Source organism: Vipera ursinii (assembly GCF_947247035.1).
Source record: "Vipera ursinii genome assembly, chromosome: 3".
In the NCBI taxonomy this organism is placed as follows: domain Eukaryota; kingdom Metazoa; phylum Chordata; class Lepidosauria; order Squamata; family Viperidae; genus Vipera; species Vipera ursinii.
In genome coordinates, this window is record NC_139516.1 from 79,645,582 (window position 1) to 79,665,146 (window position 19,565).

The 19,565-nt window shown below is 36.7% G+C and overlaps 1 protein-coding gene across 1 annotated transcript in view; it reads right to left on the reverse strand.

The window, feature by feature from the left end:
• Positions 1 to 19,565, reverse strand: part of COL24A1 (collagen type XXIV alpha 1 chain) — a gene marked incomplete at its 5' end in the record, with an annotated part of 158,077 nt that overhangs the window by 82,256 nt on the left and 56,256 nt on the right. The window contains 12 exons of the mRNA XM_083360473.1: positions 2,298 to 2,351; positions 4,575 to 4,628; positions 6,692 to 6,745; positions 7,171 to 7,215; positions 7,305 to 7,358; positions 9,211 to 9,255; positions 9,839 to 9,892; positions 13,983 to 14,027; positions 14,765 to 14,818; positions 16,018 to 16,062; positions 17,249 to 17,302; positions 18,435 to 18,479. Coding sequence (XP_083216599.1) covers positions 2,298 to 2,351; positions 4,575 to 4,628; positions 6,692 to 6,745; positions 7,171 to 7,215; positions 7,305 to 7,358; positions 9,211 to 9,255; positions 9,839 to 9,892; positions 13,983 to 14,027; positions 14,765 to 14,818; positions 16,018 to 16,062; positions 17,249 to 17,302; positions 18,435 to 18,479 — 603 coding nt within the window. The remainder of the gene's footprint in view (positions 1 to 2,297; positions 2,352 to 4,574; positions 4,629 to 6,691; positions 6,746 to 7,170; positions 7,216 to 7,304; positions 7,359 to 9,210; positions 9,256 to 9,838; positions 9,893 to 13,982; positions 14,028 to 14,764; positions 14,819 to 16,017; positions 16,063 to 17,248; positions 17,303 to 18,434; positions 18,480 to 19,565) is intronic.

The following is a 19,565-nucleotide window of genomic DNA, read 5'->3' on the forward strand; positions in this document are numbered from 1 at the left end:
AGAATAGTAAAATGAGGCAACTGGGCTACATGTAATCTTCAATCACCAGATGTGTCTCTTTTTTTTAAGGGAATATGTCTTATTTCAGAAAATGTCCATTATTCCTATAGTATTTGTGATTACTGGACTTTCAGTCTGGTTGGTAACCATCTGGAAATAAAGTCTTACTTTGGCAACAACAAAGTATTCTAATGAATTCAAATGTCTGTGATATAGGTAAATAAAAATCACAGCATCTTTATAAATCTACCTATATGGAGTGGTTCCTAAAATCAGTAATCTAGTAATAGCTGCTATGCCTATTGTATAAAAAAAACCCTAACACATATTATTGCAACACAACAATTACAAAGCTTGTAACACTTCATCAGAACTTCCAAATACGTCAGTATAAAATACAACATAGTTGTGAATGAAACCTTCTTGGAACTAAAAAACACAAGTTAGCTAATGACTCATGTTGAGAAACCTGCACTTCATTACTTCTAACGTTTATTCATATCAAACATCACTTCTCTATATAATTCTAGAGTTCTTTTCTATACAAAACATATGGCAGAAATCTTCCATACAGTTTATTGTCTTGAGGGGATTTTGTGCTCAATTGCAAATCAAAATAATTTACAGATCAAGTGAAGTTCATGTTGAAAACAATAAGTAATGTGTTTTTTTTAATCCAAAAACATTCTGGAGAGAAAAGCTTCCCAAGGAAACAAAAAGCTTGTATAGTGCAGTAGGGAGACCTCCACGCTAAAGAAGAAAAATGACTTAAAGACATGTTGGGTTCTATCTGACGAGGGAGTGCTTCCTACAAACAATTTTGGGGCAATTACTATTACCAGAGAGTTTAACAATACAACATTTCTAAGAATAGAAGCATACAGCTGGTTCACAAAACTCATCTGAATTACAAATAATACAAATATTTTTAGCTTCAAAAGCATTTTTAAATAGACTCTAAGACAGTCTGGGGATATTTAATTTTCTTCCTTCAAACAGCAGTCCATCAATATTATCTTAAAAACACTTCCAAAAGCTATCCATAACATTACATATCAGCCTGCTCTTTGAGAAACATAAGCCCTCCAAACCCATCCAGACACAGTTTAATCAGTTTTATCTTTCTGACCCATGATATTTTTGCTACACATAAGCAACTTAGTTCTATTTACTGTTCATGAAATAAATCTAGATCTTATATTTACAACTATATTTTTGGATGCATTTTAGCAATAGGTAAAGGTAAAGGTTCCCCCGCACATGCATGCTAGTCGTTGCCGACTCTAGGGCTCATCTCCGTTTCAAAGCCAAAGAGCCAGCGCTTGTCCGAGGACGTCTCCGTGGTCATGTGGCCAGCATGACTAGATGCCAAAGGCGCACGGAACGCTGTTACCTTCCCACCATAGTGGTCCCTATTTTTCTACTTGCACTTTTACGTGCTTTCGAACTGCTAGGTTGGCAGAAGCTGGGACGAGTAACAGGCACTCACTCTGTTATGCAGCACTCGGGATTCGACCCACCAAACTGTCAACCTTCTGATCGACAAGCTCAGTGTCCTAACCCACTGAGCCACCGCGTCCCTATATTTTAGCAATACCATAACAATAAAAGTGTACTAGACTAGCCAAATTAGCAAATTTCAATAAATATATCCACTTTTTCCTAGCAGATACTGAAGAATAATCTATTCCGAAATTGAAGTCAATGAAAACTATTGGATTTCTTATATTTAAAATTATCACATTCCATCCTGGAATTCAAAACAAAGCTTCCAAGAAATTTTCAATTCAGACTTAGGCCTGTCTGTTTATTCTTTATTACTGATATTATATTAATCAATTAATGATATAAATATAGGTTAGTCCTCACTTACTGATTGTTTCATTGAATGAGCTTTCAAAGTTATGACAGTATTAAAAAAAGCTTTGTGACCAATCATCACACTTTTAGTGTTGTATGGCCACATGATCAACATTTCTATCCCTTGCAACCAGGGCACCTTTACAAGCATTGCAGCATCTCGCAATCACGCCCACCATTTCTGTGTTTCACTTGCAACAAGCAAAGTTAATAGAGAAGGCAGAAGTAAAATTATGAAGTTATGATCAATGGTGTTTCACTGAATAACCGTGGTGGCTTGCTTAACCAAAAGGGAAGTGAAATTGTTAAGCCCATTCAGTCATGTAATGTTCTGCTTACTGACTGAAGCACTTAGATAAAGATTTAGAAGTTCCAACTTGGTCACTAAGTAAGGACTGCCTGTATGTAAGTTTGAAAGATTGCAGCTTGTCAATTACCTCTGGTCCGGGTGGGCCTGATGGCCCCTGGGATCCTGGATCTCCCATTTTGCCCTAAAATTAGAACCTGTATTATGAATCCAAGTTTTTCTTAAGAGGTACAGAAAATGAAATTGTATGTTATAGTAATGTGCCGTTTTAATGTCCAGCATTTGAATCTCGTTGATTTTAATAAGAAAATTCTTTGCCTTTTGGAAATTACTGCTGGATTAGTAGAAAAAAATTACAGAGTATTAGTATTGGTAATAATAATAATAATAATAATAATAATAATAATAATAATAATAATAATAATAGTAATAATAATGTAGAGAACTGAAGCGTACAGCTGATTGATATCGCTGTACCAGGAGATGCCAGAGTTGAACAAAAAGAACTGTGGAAAAAATTATGAAATATCGCGACCTGGACATCAAAACTGCGCAATTATGGATGAAACATGTAACAGTGATACTCATTGTCATCGGGGCAATGGGAACTATGTCCAAAAATTTGCAAAACACATCAAGAAACTGCAGCTTCCTGCAATAACGCTAGCAATGCTAAAAAACTGCGCTACTCGGAACATCTTACATTTTAGGAGATACCTGGTTGATACCTAGGATGCTGGCCACAACCCGTGTCAATCATCAGCACCAGTCAATTTGAACGTTCAGTTGACTGAGGTTCATGTTTAATGAATAATAATAATAATAAATTATATTATATTATAAAAAGTAAATGCTTTTATCACGTATGTCATGATTAAATTTATGATCATACACATACAGATGAATTCAAAACAAATAAATTAGTTCATATTGCTTGATTAAAATATTCCAGAGAAGGTCTGACTATGTGGGCAATAAAAGTTGACACCAACCTGAAGGCACATGATTAATCAATTTGATTAAAATTGATTTATAAAAATAAATTTTATACCTTCACCAAAAGACAAATCATGAAATATTAAGGTTGCTTGTTGCCTATTTTGTTAAGTGGCTCTGCTACGAAAAAAGTATTAATCTATTTTTAAATATTACATGTGATTACTCTTATAAAATAGAAACATATCTTATTCCAGTACTACATAGACAGTTTAGTGCTTATAATATTTACTGGTTTGTTTGGTGGGACACATAAAAAAGAAAAAGTAGATCAGAAGTAAAATACAGAAACTCTTTGACTTATGACTGTTCATTTAATGATGGTTCGAAGTTATGATGGCTTCAGAAAAAGTAATTTATAACCTGTCCTCAAAGTTACAACTACTGCACTACCTGTGCGATCATGTGATCGGAATTCAAGTTTTTGGCAACCGGTTTTCATTTACAACAATTGCAGCATCTTACAGTCATGTGATCATGATTTATGAACTTCCCAGCTGGCTTCTGACAAGCAAAGTCAATTGGGGGAGTCAGATTTGCCTAATAAATGTGTGATTCACTTTACAACCATAGTGACTTACTTAGCAACTGCTGTGATTTGCTTAATGATGATGGTAATAATAATCAATAAAATCAGATCCAGTCACTATAACTAGCTTAACAATCCCATCGCTCAGTGATTATGGTAGAATGCAGTCCAGATTCCCAGGAAGTGAATGCCAAAGAATAAGAGACAGCAAAGTTTTGATAATTTGGATGGGAAGAAGCGGGTAAATCAGTTACTACCTAGAAGTTTTCAGAGTATATGATAATGCAAGTAGTTTGCTATTAATTTGGGAAGATTGTGTCTATAGGAACAATTAGGAAAACTGCTTAGAAGTAACTCTGCACATCTTTCTTGTTTTTTTTTAAGCCTGAAAGCGACCAGATTTCCAGTCCTAATTGAGGACTACCTATTTTGCCATCGTTTTCCATTTATGAAACCTTATGCAGTAATAAAATTGATTAATGCATAAAACGGAAGAAAGGTTTTTGTTGCAGAGCTAAAATGATATCCTAGGTTATTGTGGTTGTAATAAATGATCTTTTAAATATTTTTCAAATTTTCAACATTCCTTCTAAGAGATGTGTATAGTTGCTTATACATATATAATGTAATTCAACATGGCAGGTATAACAACCAGAATTTCACAAGTCCTGATTAGGAAAGACATTTAAAAACCCTTATACACACTCAGTTCAACAACTTATAGATTTTAATGCTGTTAGCACTGTGTGTAGTTATTTATATTTCTTTTAGGATATATGCCTCATAAGATTCAGTTTGCAATATTTTATACATTCTTGATAACCAATGTGCAAATAAAGTGGTTCCAACTAAATATTTAAATCCAAAGCCATTAAGACATACCGAGGGTCCTGGTTTTCCTCTATTTCCTGGAAGTCCTGGCAAACCAACAGCACCCTTTGAGAAAAGAAGAGTCAGGAGTTGCTAAAATTAAAATAAAATGAATGGCTGCGCTCTGCCACTGAAAACAGAAGGAAGGCGATGTTATTATTCTTTCTAAAGAATATTTTTATTCTGTCCTTTCATTTGAAAGCCACAATTCAGAAAAAAAATAATGTTTGCTTTGGTGTGTTTTTTCACAGATACTTTCTACTGCAAATATATGTGAAATCTATATAAAATAAGATGTTGGTATTTTCTTTTTTAGAGATCCCTTGATAGGGACCAACCTATTTTAATGCAAACATTTTAAAGCAAAGAAAAATGCTTTAGCTCCCCTTTTGCTCTTACCTAACTCTATCCTGTTAAAGAAACATGTAATGTAGGTTGGAGTAATAAACAGTATGGTACAGCTGGATTATAGTGCATGATTTCTCTCTCCCCCATTATGTCACTCTTAGAAAAAATGTCCTATCACATTAATGTAACTCTGTTTTTCTCTTCCTCTCATGCATCCTGCAGGAGAACCCAGGAGGTACAGATTTTAGATTCCACCATAGTGTACTTTTTCTAAATATGCCCATTTCATCAGAAAAGGAGCAAGGTAAGCTTATAACAGGAGGGATTATGCAATAAGAGATTTAGTTCTAATAAACTGATATTTGCAACTGGCTATGTCCCCAGCTACTTGTGGAATGGGCATTTCCTTCATTCAGCAGCATTTTTGCAAGTGTGTGCCAACAAAAATTCCAAATGTGCCCATCAGGCCAAAAAGACTGAGACTCCTCGGTAATGTAATCCTTAATAGCCTGGCTAGGTGACAGTAACCAGAATGTTAAAAAGTGGAAGATCCAAGAGATTTCATATACTTTTTCTTGATGCTGATCCCCTTTTAAAATCTTTGCGGGTCAAGAATTTTAGTGATGATAAGCACCTGCAGGAAAGACAAAAATACAATGGAGGGGAACTAATCGAGGAGAAAAGCAACCTGGAACTAAGGAGAAACTTCCCGACAGCGGGAACAATTAACCAGTGGAACAGCTTGCCTTCAGAAGTTGTAGGTGCTTCATTACTGGATGTTCAGACAGCCACCTGTCTGAAATGGTTATAGTGTCTCCTGCTTGACCAGGAGGGTGTACTAGAAGGCCTCTAAGGTCCCTTCCACTTCTATTCTGATCGATTAGATGTATCAGAAAGGTGCCTGTAAGCGTCAAGGTGCTTCAATATGGATATGAGTCATTCTCTAGTCTTTCCTTTGCTACCCAGTGAAAGTACCCAATCGTTACGCATTCAGACCTTGCCATCGGCTGACTGGATGCCAGGGCCAGAATGGGAAAGAGAATGGAGTTATGGCCCTGCTTTCTTCCCTTGCGCCATGTAACTTACAGGTTTCTGGGAAACAAAGTTAGACGACACCGGTGGCGCTGAAGTGGCTAAAGCCTTCCCAAATTTCATTTCGTTCCCACAGGAGTCATGAGTCCCAGCATTCTGTAAGTTAACCCTTTTGACTTTGTTTCAATAATTGGTGCCCTAATTTCACCCAATTGAAGGTTACAGACACAATGTGGGTTATTATAGCACTCATGAATCAGTAAACCTGGTGCAACTGAAAGAATGGACATTGCAGAGTACATACAGGTAGTCCTCAACTTACAACAGATCGTTTAGTAACCGTTCAGTTACAACGGCACTGAAGAAAAAGAGATATATGAGCGTTATTCACACGTTAGACCATAGCAGCATCCCCACGGTCACATGAACAAAATTTGGATGCTTGGCAAATGGTTCGTGTTTATGACGGTTGCAGTGTCCCAGGGTCATGTGATCCCCTTTTGCGACCTCCTGACTAGCAAAGTCAATAGGGAAGCCAGATTCACTTAACAACCGTGTTTCTAACTTAGCAGCTGCCATGATTCACTTAACTACTACGGCAAGAAAGGTCGTAAAATGGGGCAAAATTCACTTAACAAATGTCTCACTTAGCAACAGAAATTTTGGGCTCAATTGGGGTCGTGAGTCAAGGACAACCTATACTGTACAGTCTATATAAACTTTATAAAATGAAGCTCTTTTGAATTTACCTTGTCTCCTGGATACCCCACCTCTCCTTGCTCTCCTGTAATGCCTTGTTCACCCTACAAAGCCATTATATGATATAAGTTTATCAATGTATTATTATTATTATATTACAGTACATTCAAATATATAAGAGTTATAAATAGCACATTTTATAAAGTTTAATGAACACAGAAATAACATGCTTGTTATTATTTTAGAGACTAATACGTTGTCCTGCTCTCTCTCTCTCTCTCTCTCTCTGCATGCATGTCTGTATGTGTCTCTGTATCTATATAAAACCTCGGTGCCTCTAATAACTAGAGCAGCTAATGAAACAGGTAATTTTAATCATTAAAATATTAGACGTGATCAGTAGGAATCACACATGAGCAGCTTCTGGCAAATAAAATTCAGATAATCTTATTTTAAAAAAATCAGAAAAAGTGCTTGTAGATAAGATTCAAAGTTTTAAAAATATTTATAATGAAACTATTTAGATCACCTTATCACCTTTCAATCCAGGTTGCCCCATACTCCCTGGAAGACCCTTTGGAAAACAAAGAACAACAACATTTAAGGCTCTTTTCACTGTTTACAGTAGCAACCGAATTTTGCAATAGCTCTACAATACTTTACCAAAGGTCCAGGAATCCCAGGAAGTCCAGATGGTCCAGCTTTTCCCACCATACCCTAAAATATAACGAATAAACCAGAAGTTGTAACGAACAGGCTGATGTCTCTTTGCGTTCTTTTGAGGGGATGGTCTCAAAATAATTTGAGAGGTTTGCTTGCTTTCCCCCCCCGCCCCCCGATCCATACTGAATTGTCCTAAAGTTAATTTAGAAAAGAATATCTGTCTTTCAGAGTTGAACTGTGGAGTCCTTGGTGGTCTCTGAGCGTGGCTGTTTGCTTGCGTATCTCTAATTACCTGACAAGAGAACATCGGTGCTGCCCCTTGAAAAAGCACCTCTGGGACAATCATGACCCAGATGACTCAGAATCTCCATAGACATTTAGCTATGCACTTTGGGATAAACACCCTTTGAAATGATGAGGGAGTATGAACGCATTACCAGAAAAACTGCAGACTGCCGGAACCATTTGCACTTCAGTCTGAAATGCAGACAACACAAGACTCATCCCCAACAGCTTGTGTTCAACAGTGAAGGGACAGAGGGCAGAAAATATCCTGCAGAAAGGACAGCTCCACAACACAATCCTTTCAGCAGTTCCAAGAAGGCTCCACACCCATTTGCACCACTCAGGTGACCCTGATGACACAGATAAACCTCCAAGTGGCCTCAACGACTCTCTAAAAGAATGCAAAGGACCAACTGTCTGCAAGGAATATAAATCCTTCCGTTCCCCACCATCCAGAGCTGATGAAGCTTCTTGGATGAGAAGTGAAACATTTTCAAAGCCTGTTGCTCTTGAAAAAGTACCTTTGGAATACTCACCCTATATGTTTGTGCCAAATACAATTTCAGTAATCTTATTTTCTAACTCTCATCCAAGTAATTTATAGATATGTTGAATGACAGTTGACACTTCTTCCAGCTTGATATTAAGCCATGAACAATTGCTAATTATGTTTGTCATCTTTTGTATTCAGAACTCCTGGGAAACTTCGTAAAATATTTTGCGGAAATGCTTCTTCCTTATTTCCTCAAAAGAATCAGATCCAGCAAGGCTTTGTGAAGACAGCAGCTCAGAAAAAGGCCTTTTGCTACTAGTCTAAATAAAACACCAATGGAATACTGACCATAATTATTTTTTTAATTGTTTGATAAATTTGTCCATATTGCCACGTGTGCTATATTATTCTTATTTATACAAGCCTTGCTGAAACTTATACAACTGTAGTGAGACGGAAGCCCTTTATCAGTGGAACAGCAGTCCACAAAGCCAGCTTTATAGTATGTATGCATTATAGTAAACTAGAATGGCCAAGATTCAAATTAGTCATTTACTGCTTAGTACAGGAATTCAAAGAAAAAGGTTTTAAAGTCTAAATAGCCAAACAACTGCATGAAATTATATAAAGTATCTTTACAGAGAGTTGTGTAAATTACTATTGTTTGAATATGACACATATTTATACCAAATTATACAAATACTTAACCTAAGCTTAGAAAGAGTTTCTAGCAGGACTACCCAATTCTTTAATAGCTTTATTCTCTATGCCATCCGTCTGGTAAACTCACAAGATTCATTTTTGTCACCATGCACAGTATACATAATCCAAACTAGACCGTGTTGTTTCTCTCATATAATACATATGCACAATTCTGTATTTATTTATTTATTTTTGTCATATTTATGTAGTGTATATCAGAGGGGGTGACCCTCTGAGAGCTGTATGCAATGAAATTTCATTTTAATATATGCTGATTAGTGTACAAAGTAACAATAAAGTTATTATTCTATTCTATTCTATTCTATTCTATTCTATTCTATTCTATTCTATTCTATTCTATTCTATTCTATTCTATTCTATTCTATTCTATTCTATTCTATTCTCAGACAAACAATTTATACTCACTCTAAGTCCAGGAAATCCAGGAGGGCCAATACCACCAATATTTCCCTTTGAAAAAGTTAAATTGAAAATAAACATATTTCTTCATATATGATTCAAATAAACATAGGGACAATTCACTGCATAGTTAATCTACACAAGAAAATTATAGAAGCTGTGCTAGATTAAAAAAAACCCAGACATTTCTAAATTCAGCATCTTATTTTCAAAAGAGTTGTCCCGTTATCTACAAGTGCAGTATTTTCTTTTGCATTGTCTCTTGTCAGAAATGTAATTTCCTTAAGTTAAAAGGGAAAATCTCCTTTGCATGGCAGATCACAGTCTAGGGACTGGATCTGAATGGGTACCTGAGACCTCTGCAAGCCCTCAGCAATTTTTTTTAAAAAAAATCCAAAACAAACAGAAAAAAGCAGCATTTATGGCTCCACTAATTTTTGACATTCTGAAGGTAGGAAAAGGTCACAAAATGGGTTACATTTTCTACACTGAAGTTATTTTTATTAAACATATGACACTTTCTCTCTTCCTCTCTCTTATAGTTGTTGTGGGGAAAATGGAAGAGGAAGGAGTACTAAGCAAGTTTGTCACTTGAGTAAATAAAATAAAATAAAATAAAATAAATAATACTTACAGGACTTCCATCAGGACCAGGAGGGCCTCTGTTTCCAAAATCACCTGGCAATCCCTGGTTAAAATGGGGGGGGGGGGGGAAGCATTGTAATGATAATGAAAATAATCTGGTAATAATTATATTCTTATTCTCTGACATCTTTGAAAATGCAAATATTTTTTCCAGGAGAATGTACTGGCTGTTTTTGTTCCAGCAGCTTCCCATAAAATCTGACATGCGTGAATGGTCATGTAGCTCACCAACAGAACTTTCATATCATCCAACATAAAATGCTTTTTACTGTAACCAGTTTGAAGTTCAGTTGTGTTAAGTATTTTAAAAAATCACTAGGGTTATCCATATAATCAGCCATACGTGTATGTATTTCAAAGCAGCTTCAGGATGAAATTTTTAAAGATTTTGATTCATCACAGTAACTTAATGGACTAAGCACTAAGGGGTGTGATGGCCCAGTGATAAAAGACACTTGAGCTGGTCAGCTGGAAAGCTGACAGCCCAGGAGGAGACCTGAGTGCCATACAACAGGGTGAGTTCCCGTTCCTTGTCCCAGCTCCTGCCCACCTAGCAGTTCGAAAGCATGCAAATGTGAGTAGATAAATAGGTACCACTTTGGTGGGAAAGTAACAGCGTTCTGTGCACCTTGGCATATAGTCACGCTGATCACAGAAGTGTCTTTGGGTAACACTGACTACCTTGACTAAGACACAGCTAAGCACCGTTCCCTAGAGACATATAAGGCTGGGCAGGGGAAACGTTTACCTTTAGCTTAATGGAGCATTCAGACAACAGCCACCCTTTAGTCAAATAATATATTCAGGCTAGGCAGGACTATCTTTTTGGTAGCTGAGACATGGTTCCAGTATTTCTGACAGAGCCGAGTGCTGTGGTCACTGTGGTGGTCATGGGAATGACGATGATTCAAAATAGGTGGAAATTCTATCTAAATAGCCAGATTTGGAATCTGTTGGGAGACATCTGCTTTTTATTTCAATGCTATTATATCTATTTTAGAGCTTTGGGGGACGTAGAAAAAGAAGTGCAGGGGATTCTGTACTCTCAAGTTCCTCATCTTTTATTTAGCATGTCTCAGCATCCTAAATCATTGAAAACACAGGGCCAGCTTTTTTTGAGTAGAAGATAATGGTGATAAAGATTGATTCTGAAGGCACTGTCAAGTTGTATTCACCAAATAGGAAATCTGTGTCCACGAGAGCAAGGATTAAAATAGCACCAAAAATACCGAGCAATGCTGACCAGTTGTACTTCTAGGTCAGTGGTCTCTGGCTGGCTGACACTAATACATCAAGGCAATACTCTGATTATCAAATTTAACTCATTTAAAAAGTCTAAAAAACCCCAATGCTCAGTTCCCCAAGCAGCCACAATTAATTCCACATGTCCAAATGTTTACCGTGTCACTTTACAAACGCACACTTACAAACATATATTACACACATAAATTACTTTTAGTATATTTTGCAATTATCTGAGGAATGTAGACGCCACCAACTTGAACGCTACTACCTCAAGAAGCCTATTCACATTTTACTAGAAGTAACAATGCATTGTTTTTGTAGTCACAGCAAAAGGTAATCAAATATATTAAGCATTTTCTATCATAATGATTTCTGGTTATAAAAAAGCCTTTATCCCATTGGCCTAATATGAACTTTGCAAAATCTATGTATCAGACATAATCCAGGTGGTTGTAACTTTAACATATACTAAAATTGCCAGTTGGAATGTAATGTACGTACTATAGAAAAAAATACAAGTTTGGAAGAATAAAATACCTCAGCATAACATTAATTTGTTATTTGGATTATAATTTCTTATTATGGCGTTGGTAAAACAAATACTCTAAATTGCTTCTCAGAAGCTATCTCTCTCTCTCTCTTTTTTTAAAAAGCAATTTTAAAGCTAATATCTGCAAAAATTCTTGCAAAAATCTAAGCAGTACAAATACTAGAAAGTTTCCAGAGAAAGATTCCTACAGGATAGGGGATATAGACAATCAGACATGTATTTTCTGCAATCACCAGGAAATTTGTAATTGAAACAAGAGTGAGGGTGAAGGTTCGTTCTACGAGCTTGTGGGTTCGTTTCTGAACATTCCATTACCAAGTTACGTAACATCTTCAGCAGAGTTTAGGGGATGTCGGCATCAGTGTCCTTGTTTATAAGGGCTTCAGGTGTGGGTGTGTCAAGTGAGGGTCTGTGATGCATCTTGTGATGGGTGAGGTGTGAGTCATCCGTGAGTCTTGTGATAGGTCTTGGGATGGGGAGGTTACATCAAGTCAGGGTCATTGAGAGGTGAACTGCTGGGGGTAGCTTGCGTGGGTCGGTTGAGGGTCAGTGCTGTCAGCATTGGCTGTGCAGTTGATTTGAATTCTGAGGGGTTCGTAGGCTAGTTGTAGGTCAATGTGTCTGTTGATGGAATTGCTTGTGGCATGCCTGGCTTCAATGAACTCACAAGCATGGCGGATGGTAGCCTCGCCGATGATTTCTGTGTTGCTCCAATCGAACTGGTACTGTTTGGTGTCAGTGTGGGTCAAGATTAAGGATTTGGGATCGAGGTGTTTTGACTGCCAGCCAGTGTACATGGATCCTGGGTTTTAACAGATGTGATGTTTGTCCAACGTAAATTGGTTGCAAGGGTTACAGTTGATTTTGTAGATGACATTGTTTCTTTCATCCTTCGGTATCTTGTCTTTGGTTCTGGATAATTCCTGGTGGAGTGTGACTGTGGGTTTGTGGGCTATTGCTATGCCTAGGGGTTGGAGAATCCTGGCTGTCATTTCCAACACCCTTCTTAGGTATGGTATGGTTAGTTTTTGTGTGGTGGTTGTGATGTGTCAGAATATGAAGTATTTTGGATAGCTGTCAGGGAGAAAGACATTGAGCAGCCATTTCTCTTCTGCTCTTCTTAGTGTTGTGACGCTGCAGTGTGTCCTGGCCCTTCTGAAGAGGGTCTGGACACAGCTTCTTCTTTTGTGTGCGCTGGGGTGGCTGCTTGCCAAGCTGACGATCTGGTCTGTGTGTGTAGACTTGCGGTAGACGCATGTTTCCAGTTCTCTTTTGTCTAGTCTCCTTATGTTGATGTTGAGGAATGGGAGTCTGTTGTCTTTTTCCTCTTCGCCTGTGAATTTGATCCCAGGGAATCTGTTATTGAGTAGGGGGTGTTATTCTTCAATTTGGGAGCATTTGATGATGACAAAGGTGTCATCAATGTAGTGTGTCCAGAATTTTGGTTGGATAGTGGATAGAGCTAGGAATTCGAGTCATTGCATGACTGCTTTTACTAGCAGGCCTGATATGGGTGATCCCGTCAGGATGCCTTGTACTTGCTCGTAGATTTTCCCATTGAACTTGAAGTATGTGTTGAGGCATAGCTCCAGGAGTTTCATAATGGTTTCTGTGGACATGGAGTGTTCTGTAGTGGCATCATCTTTGTGGGTATGGTATTTAGTGAGTAAGTGGTGAGTGTTTTTTTTTTACCCAGGTCAATGTCAACCGAGGTGAAGGGAGAGGTGACATCGAAGGAAATAACAGTTTTGGATCCTCTTTAAAGGGCACCTATTCGTCAATTCTGTATCTAATTCTTCAACTAAGTAGCACCTCTCTGAAACTGCCTCCCAAAGAAAAAGACACATACTACTCATCAATGTTGTTTCTGAAGAAGATTTTATAGCTTTATAATTTAAATGCACCGAGTTAGTATTAACACACTGAATACACTATGGAACATTTCTTTCTGCCCATCTCCCCCAGTTATGCTTTATTTTCTTACAAATTGACTTATAATTCATGTAAGGGTAAAATAAATAAATAAATAAATAGTATTTAACTCCTAAGGTGCAGAATATACAAAGAACATTTAAGGTGCAATAGGGAGACCAGATCAGGTCTGCAAAAATCTGAACAAGTCATTAGTTGGCAGCACAGAGTTACAGTTTTCTGTGTTGCTTTGTTGCATCTACTGGTCATCCAGAATTTTGGCAATCTTATGCTGTAATCCTATAATTATTTATCTGCAGGAAGCACCAGTGAAGTTCATTATATTTAGAAATAAGTCTGACCTGAATAAACTGAGCTGTCAATCAATACATGATACCATAAAATGAAATAAATGTTAGCCACTTACTATTCTCCCTTTTATACCTCTTTTTCCAGGTGAGCCTGGAATACCCTGAAAAAAATAATAAAATTTAAAATTTTAATAGAAGTTGCAGGTTTATTTAGATATACAGTAGTTTGCTATCGTTCTTTCATTTTATATTCATCACTACCACTAGCAAATTACAGCTACACTGAATTTCTTTCAAGAGTAATAGTTTCGGCTGAGCAAAGATGACTCAATTTACTCACATTTGTTTTCATAAGTATCGATCATTTTCTTTTCATTTTGCCCATTTTGGACCCTTAATTGTATTTAAGGTGGTATTTTTAAAGCTTATGCTTATGATTACCCACATTTCTGTTTCGTGAACAGTTAGTCATACTGGGCATAGTAACTGAGGATACCCAAGATACTTAGAAATAAGATCACGAGGCATCCCAGTTGTAATAGATTAAACAATTATATGGATCATGACGCTATGACTACTTTATTTAATTAGATTTAGACTTCAATGAAGATGATCACCGAGGGGTCTTCCAGGGGAAGAGAACCTTCTTCATATAAGCTGGCCTTAAATTGTTGAAAGTTTTAAAAGAATTGAACTCTGGAGACAGACCAGCAAGCATGGGTGGCAACTCAGTGGCAAGATAATATAACTATTACAGCCAGTTCAAATAACAGTCTATCTTCTCATTTCAATAGGTTTTCATACTGTTTCCGTGTGTAATACAATCATTCAACAGGGTTGGAGCATAAATTTCCATAAAATATGAATAAAGATGTATCCTATATTCTATAAAACCTACTCTTTCTCCCTCAGGTCCAGGATTCCCAGCCACTCCCGGAGGTCCAATGAAACCCTTTGGAATTATAAATAAGAAAAACAAGAAAATGAGAAATTTCTTCCGCAACACATTAAATACACTTGCCAACACATCTAAAACATAAACTTTCTGACTTCTACAGTCTAGGTTGTTTCCAAAATGTTCGGAATAGGTCTAACTAATCCAGAATCTCAGACAAGCTGCGTTGCTGAGATGCGTTTTTAAAAACTGAGATGTATTGTTTATCCTGGGCATCATGCTTTATTGTTGTAGCCGTTGTTTATACATTGCTCAAATTCAGTCTTGCAAGATAGGCAGACATGTAAAATAAATACATAAATGGCCCAGATACTTTTAGCTTGATTAGCAGATTCCCCATTCAGGGTGAGAGTTAACTCTATATTTAGGATAATATGCAGGAGCAAAAAGCAATTTTCTTTAATAAGTGCCTGCCGAGTAGCTTGAATTTTAAATTGGGAAAGCTGAGATAACAGGCTTATGTCAAAAACCCACAAGCCTGTCCCTAACTTATGACCATAATAGAGTTAACCTGTCACAGTAGTAAGTTGTGATCATGGCCATAAAGGAGTTTACCACGTGACCAAACCAATTTTATGACCTTTTTGCAGCAGTTGTTAAGTAAACACCACAGCCATTAAGCAAACCAATTGTTCACACTGGGCTCATTTTGCCAAAAAGCCGAAGTAAATGTCGGGTTTTGACAAAAGCATTGTAAAACATGGTCATGTGACTGCAGGATGCTGCAAACGGCTGTAAATGTGGACCGGTTGCCAAGCACACAAAATGCAGTCCTATGACTATGGGAAGAGTAGTCATAACTTCAGAACTGGGTCAAAAGTAGTCTATAAGTCAAGGACTACCTGTGGTTCTGATTTTACTTGACTTCGCAGGCAGAGCCTGAATAGTGTCATGTAGGCACGCCTTTATTTATGTAGTCTTCTGATATAAAACTAGTATATCAGGATTTAATATAAAACTAGTGTCTCAGGCACAAAAAGGTTTCTATTCACATATGCACCCCCACACACAAACTGAAGGATTAACATGAACAGACTGGAGATGATGGGGATGAAAATAAATTCCATATGTTAATGAAACTATTTTATGAATCAGAATTAATCAGTGAGTAGAGGAAAAAAATAACTCTGCATGAAATATCTCTAGCCCTACATTATGGTTGAGCTAACAAAGTCATGCATATAATGCTTACTTACTCTTACACCTTTAGGGCCTGGGTTACCTTCGGGTCCTGCTAAACCCTAGCACAAGAAAACATGTCTTTTACATTATTTTTCAAACAAGAAAACAATATATTTAAAAAGTGTTAAAATTATTAATTTTGCAATGTTGGTAACATGCTTTTTGAAATCATGTCTGTGAAAGTCAACATTCGGTGCATATAATGTGGCTCTCAGAGAGCTTGTAAAAGATACATAATTCCTTTGGTATGGGCACTATTTCCTTTTTTGCTATAGTCAAATATTAATGAGAATTGCACTCTTAGTTCTTCAATAAAATATTGGGTTTGATAGGATTTCACAAGAATTTTTACTAAACGAAAATTTGGATGCAATTCCTATATTTCCAAATCAATATAATACCAATATGCCCATCCAAAATCTTTTTAAATTCTTGCCCCTTAAGAATGGCTAGCATATTGCTCTTTCAACTATGAAACAGTATGGTAAAGTTTTAATTCTGAATGTCCATGATAACTGTTTATTATTTAACTATTGCTACAAAAGCCAAAAACAAAGCTGAAACTAATCTGGGTATCTGGATAGCAAGGCTGGATAATTATTTTCCATATATGAAGTACAAAAAGGAAACCTCATCAACATGAAGTTTAGAGAGCCAGGAGAAAACTATAGGGCTTTTTAATGCAATCACCAGTCACATGCATTGTATTTTATAAGGCATCCAGACAATTATATTTCCATTTTCTTTATAAAAACTTTCCTTTTTCTCTCTATAAAGATCAGTAAGAACAGGGGTCTTCACACTTGGCCCTAGGGAGAAGGGCGGTATAAAAATTTAATAAAACTAAACTAAACTTTTATGACTTGTGGACTCCCAGAATTCCTCAGCCACGCTGGCTGAGGAATTCTGGGAGTTGAAGTCCACAAGTCCTGAGTAAGAAGATTAATGCAACACCAGGAGCTGTTCATCCTTAAGCATCACATGAAAGCTTTTTTATGCAGCTGGGAGCTAATTTCCTGACTTCTTTCTTACCTTTGAGGACAGAACTTTGATGGGCTCTAAGTATACTCGCTGTGTTTTTGTAGAACCATTATAAAGACATCACCCTACAAGGCAGCTGTTAATTCCTATGCATTTGTCTCTCATCTTCTATTCATTGCACTTTTTTGTAGTTCATCGCTGTTATTACTGAAAAAGCAAAAATTACTCCAGTGCTAATTTAGGTTTGAAGTATAGTTACTGCACCTGCCTGCCAGGGTAACCAAGAGCCCCAGGGTTGCCAGTCATTCCTAGAATTCCCTAAGTTGAGAAGACAAAAAATACAGTTTAATCATCTATGTAAGTATGAAATATTCATTACAAGTCCACTCTTCATTTAAGCTTACATAAAACATATTCAGTATGCAGCAGCATGCCTCAAGTAAGCAGTGGAGAATGTAACTCAAAAGCAGTGAGGGAAAGAGCATGGCCACTTTGTAGGGTCTTGAAAAATAGATAAACCTGGCTTTTTAGGAAACTTGTAGGGCAGGCATGTCAAACTGCTGGCCCGCAGGCCGGATGCACAGAAACCACGCCCACCCCATTGCCAGCAATGGGGGGAAAGTTCCCATATGTTTCACGACATCACATGACGTCACGAGTTTGACATGCCTGTTGTAGAGTATAGGAAAAAAAATAAAGGAAACTGTAAATTTTCTTTAGAGAAAAGAGTAAGATTAGTAAGCAGGGTGCACAAACTAATGCTAACTATGGCTGTATGATTGCTACTTAGATTGGAATGAAAGTATCAATGTGTTGGTCATCTACAATTGAATGCCATCAACTCCAACTCTCATCAAATATCCTAATGAAATAATTCAAAAGCTGAGGCTAATGCTTATTTTTAGTGACTCAAAAAGTCTCTGGAGTGTTGGAAGTAATGACAGATTTGTGAATAGTGACATAGCTGGAATTCGTCTAGTTTTCTTTTTAACAGCAAGAGGTAGCCTGTAACTTACTACATTGTTTTACATAAATTCTACTATTCTGTTATTCCAAAAGAACATTTAGACATTTTAGTATGTTTTTAAAATTTAATGAATTAACGTATGTTTTTGTACATAGTGGAAATCAACCAAAAACCTGTAACAGTTGAGCATGCTTTCATTTTTTAAAAATGTGGCAAGATACATTGCCTTCTTCTGAATCATTAAGCCATAAATAAATAAATATCTAAGCAATTTACTAGCAATCCATCTCTCCAGCTCACTGCTTTTTATTCTGATTAGCAATGGTTCTCTGATATGTGAATTTAAATTGGTGTGCAGGATTAAATATTGGCCCATATTCACACAAAAGACATTTGACAACCAGCCAAGCAAGCAAGCATGAAGAGCTTATTAAATATTTGGGATTAATACATGGCATATCAAATCATGATTGTTTTACTTACTTGTTCCCCTTGTATCCCTCTTTGTCCTGAATATCCTACTAAACCCTGCAGGTATATAAAAAAAACCAGAAACAAATGTGGCACTGTAGTCTAAAACACTCCCAGATGTCCCCATATAAACAGATTTTTTTTTGGTCTCTCCCAAGAAATTTTTTGCCAAGTTTAGTTTTTAGACTTGGCAAAATTTCAGGACATGAAGTACGACCGGAAAATATTACTGATATATACAGAGAGAAATCCTCATCTCAGTTATAATTACTTTTTAAAATTTCTAATATGTCACCTGGCTGGTATCAATGTAATTTGTTTTATGTAACATAAACTTATAATTATACATTTATAATTATTCAAATTTGGATATAAATGAAGTAGTTTTCCAATCCCTAATCTTTTTCAGAGCATCTTGAGCAGCTAATTTGATTATAGTAAATATGCTTCTCCACAGAGCTCTAAGAATTTAACTAGAAAAGTAAATTTGCTAGAACTATTTTTTTATTTTGTTCTTATGACAATAGAAGCATGTCAGTAAGATAGCTGATGCAAACTGGTTGAATAACTCACAATAATTTTGTTTTGCATGTTTTATCAAGAAGTTCTGGGAAACTTTCTAATCAAATATGCTGTATATCATGGGAACTATACTATATACTGTTATGGGGAAAATCCCATAATATACAGTATATTAACTGGTGAGAGATAGTATAATGTAATGGTTAAGGTGCTGGACCAGGAGTGAGGAAATATAGTTCCCTCAGGAATGGAAGCTGGCTGGGTGCCCTCTCAGTTCTAGCTTGGGAAGGAAGAAACAACCATCTAACCCACATTAGGTGAGTACAGATAAATGAAGTCTTCATTCTGGTGTAGATCAATTTAGGGCTGATAATAATACAAATTCAAGTCTAAATTAAGAAAGGCATTGACCAGAAACAGTAAGCTGAGAATTCATCAAAAGTATGAAACATAATTTCACAATATGAGCTCCACCCCTTAGATAATTGCAACAGAAGTATAAAAAGGTTAGGCATTATTGGCACTGCAAGATCACAACACACATTTAACCATTTTCAAAGCCCCTACAGACAGCCATTATGAAATCATGCATGTGTACAGTTTGATCTGGAGGACAGTATT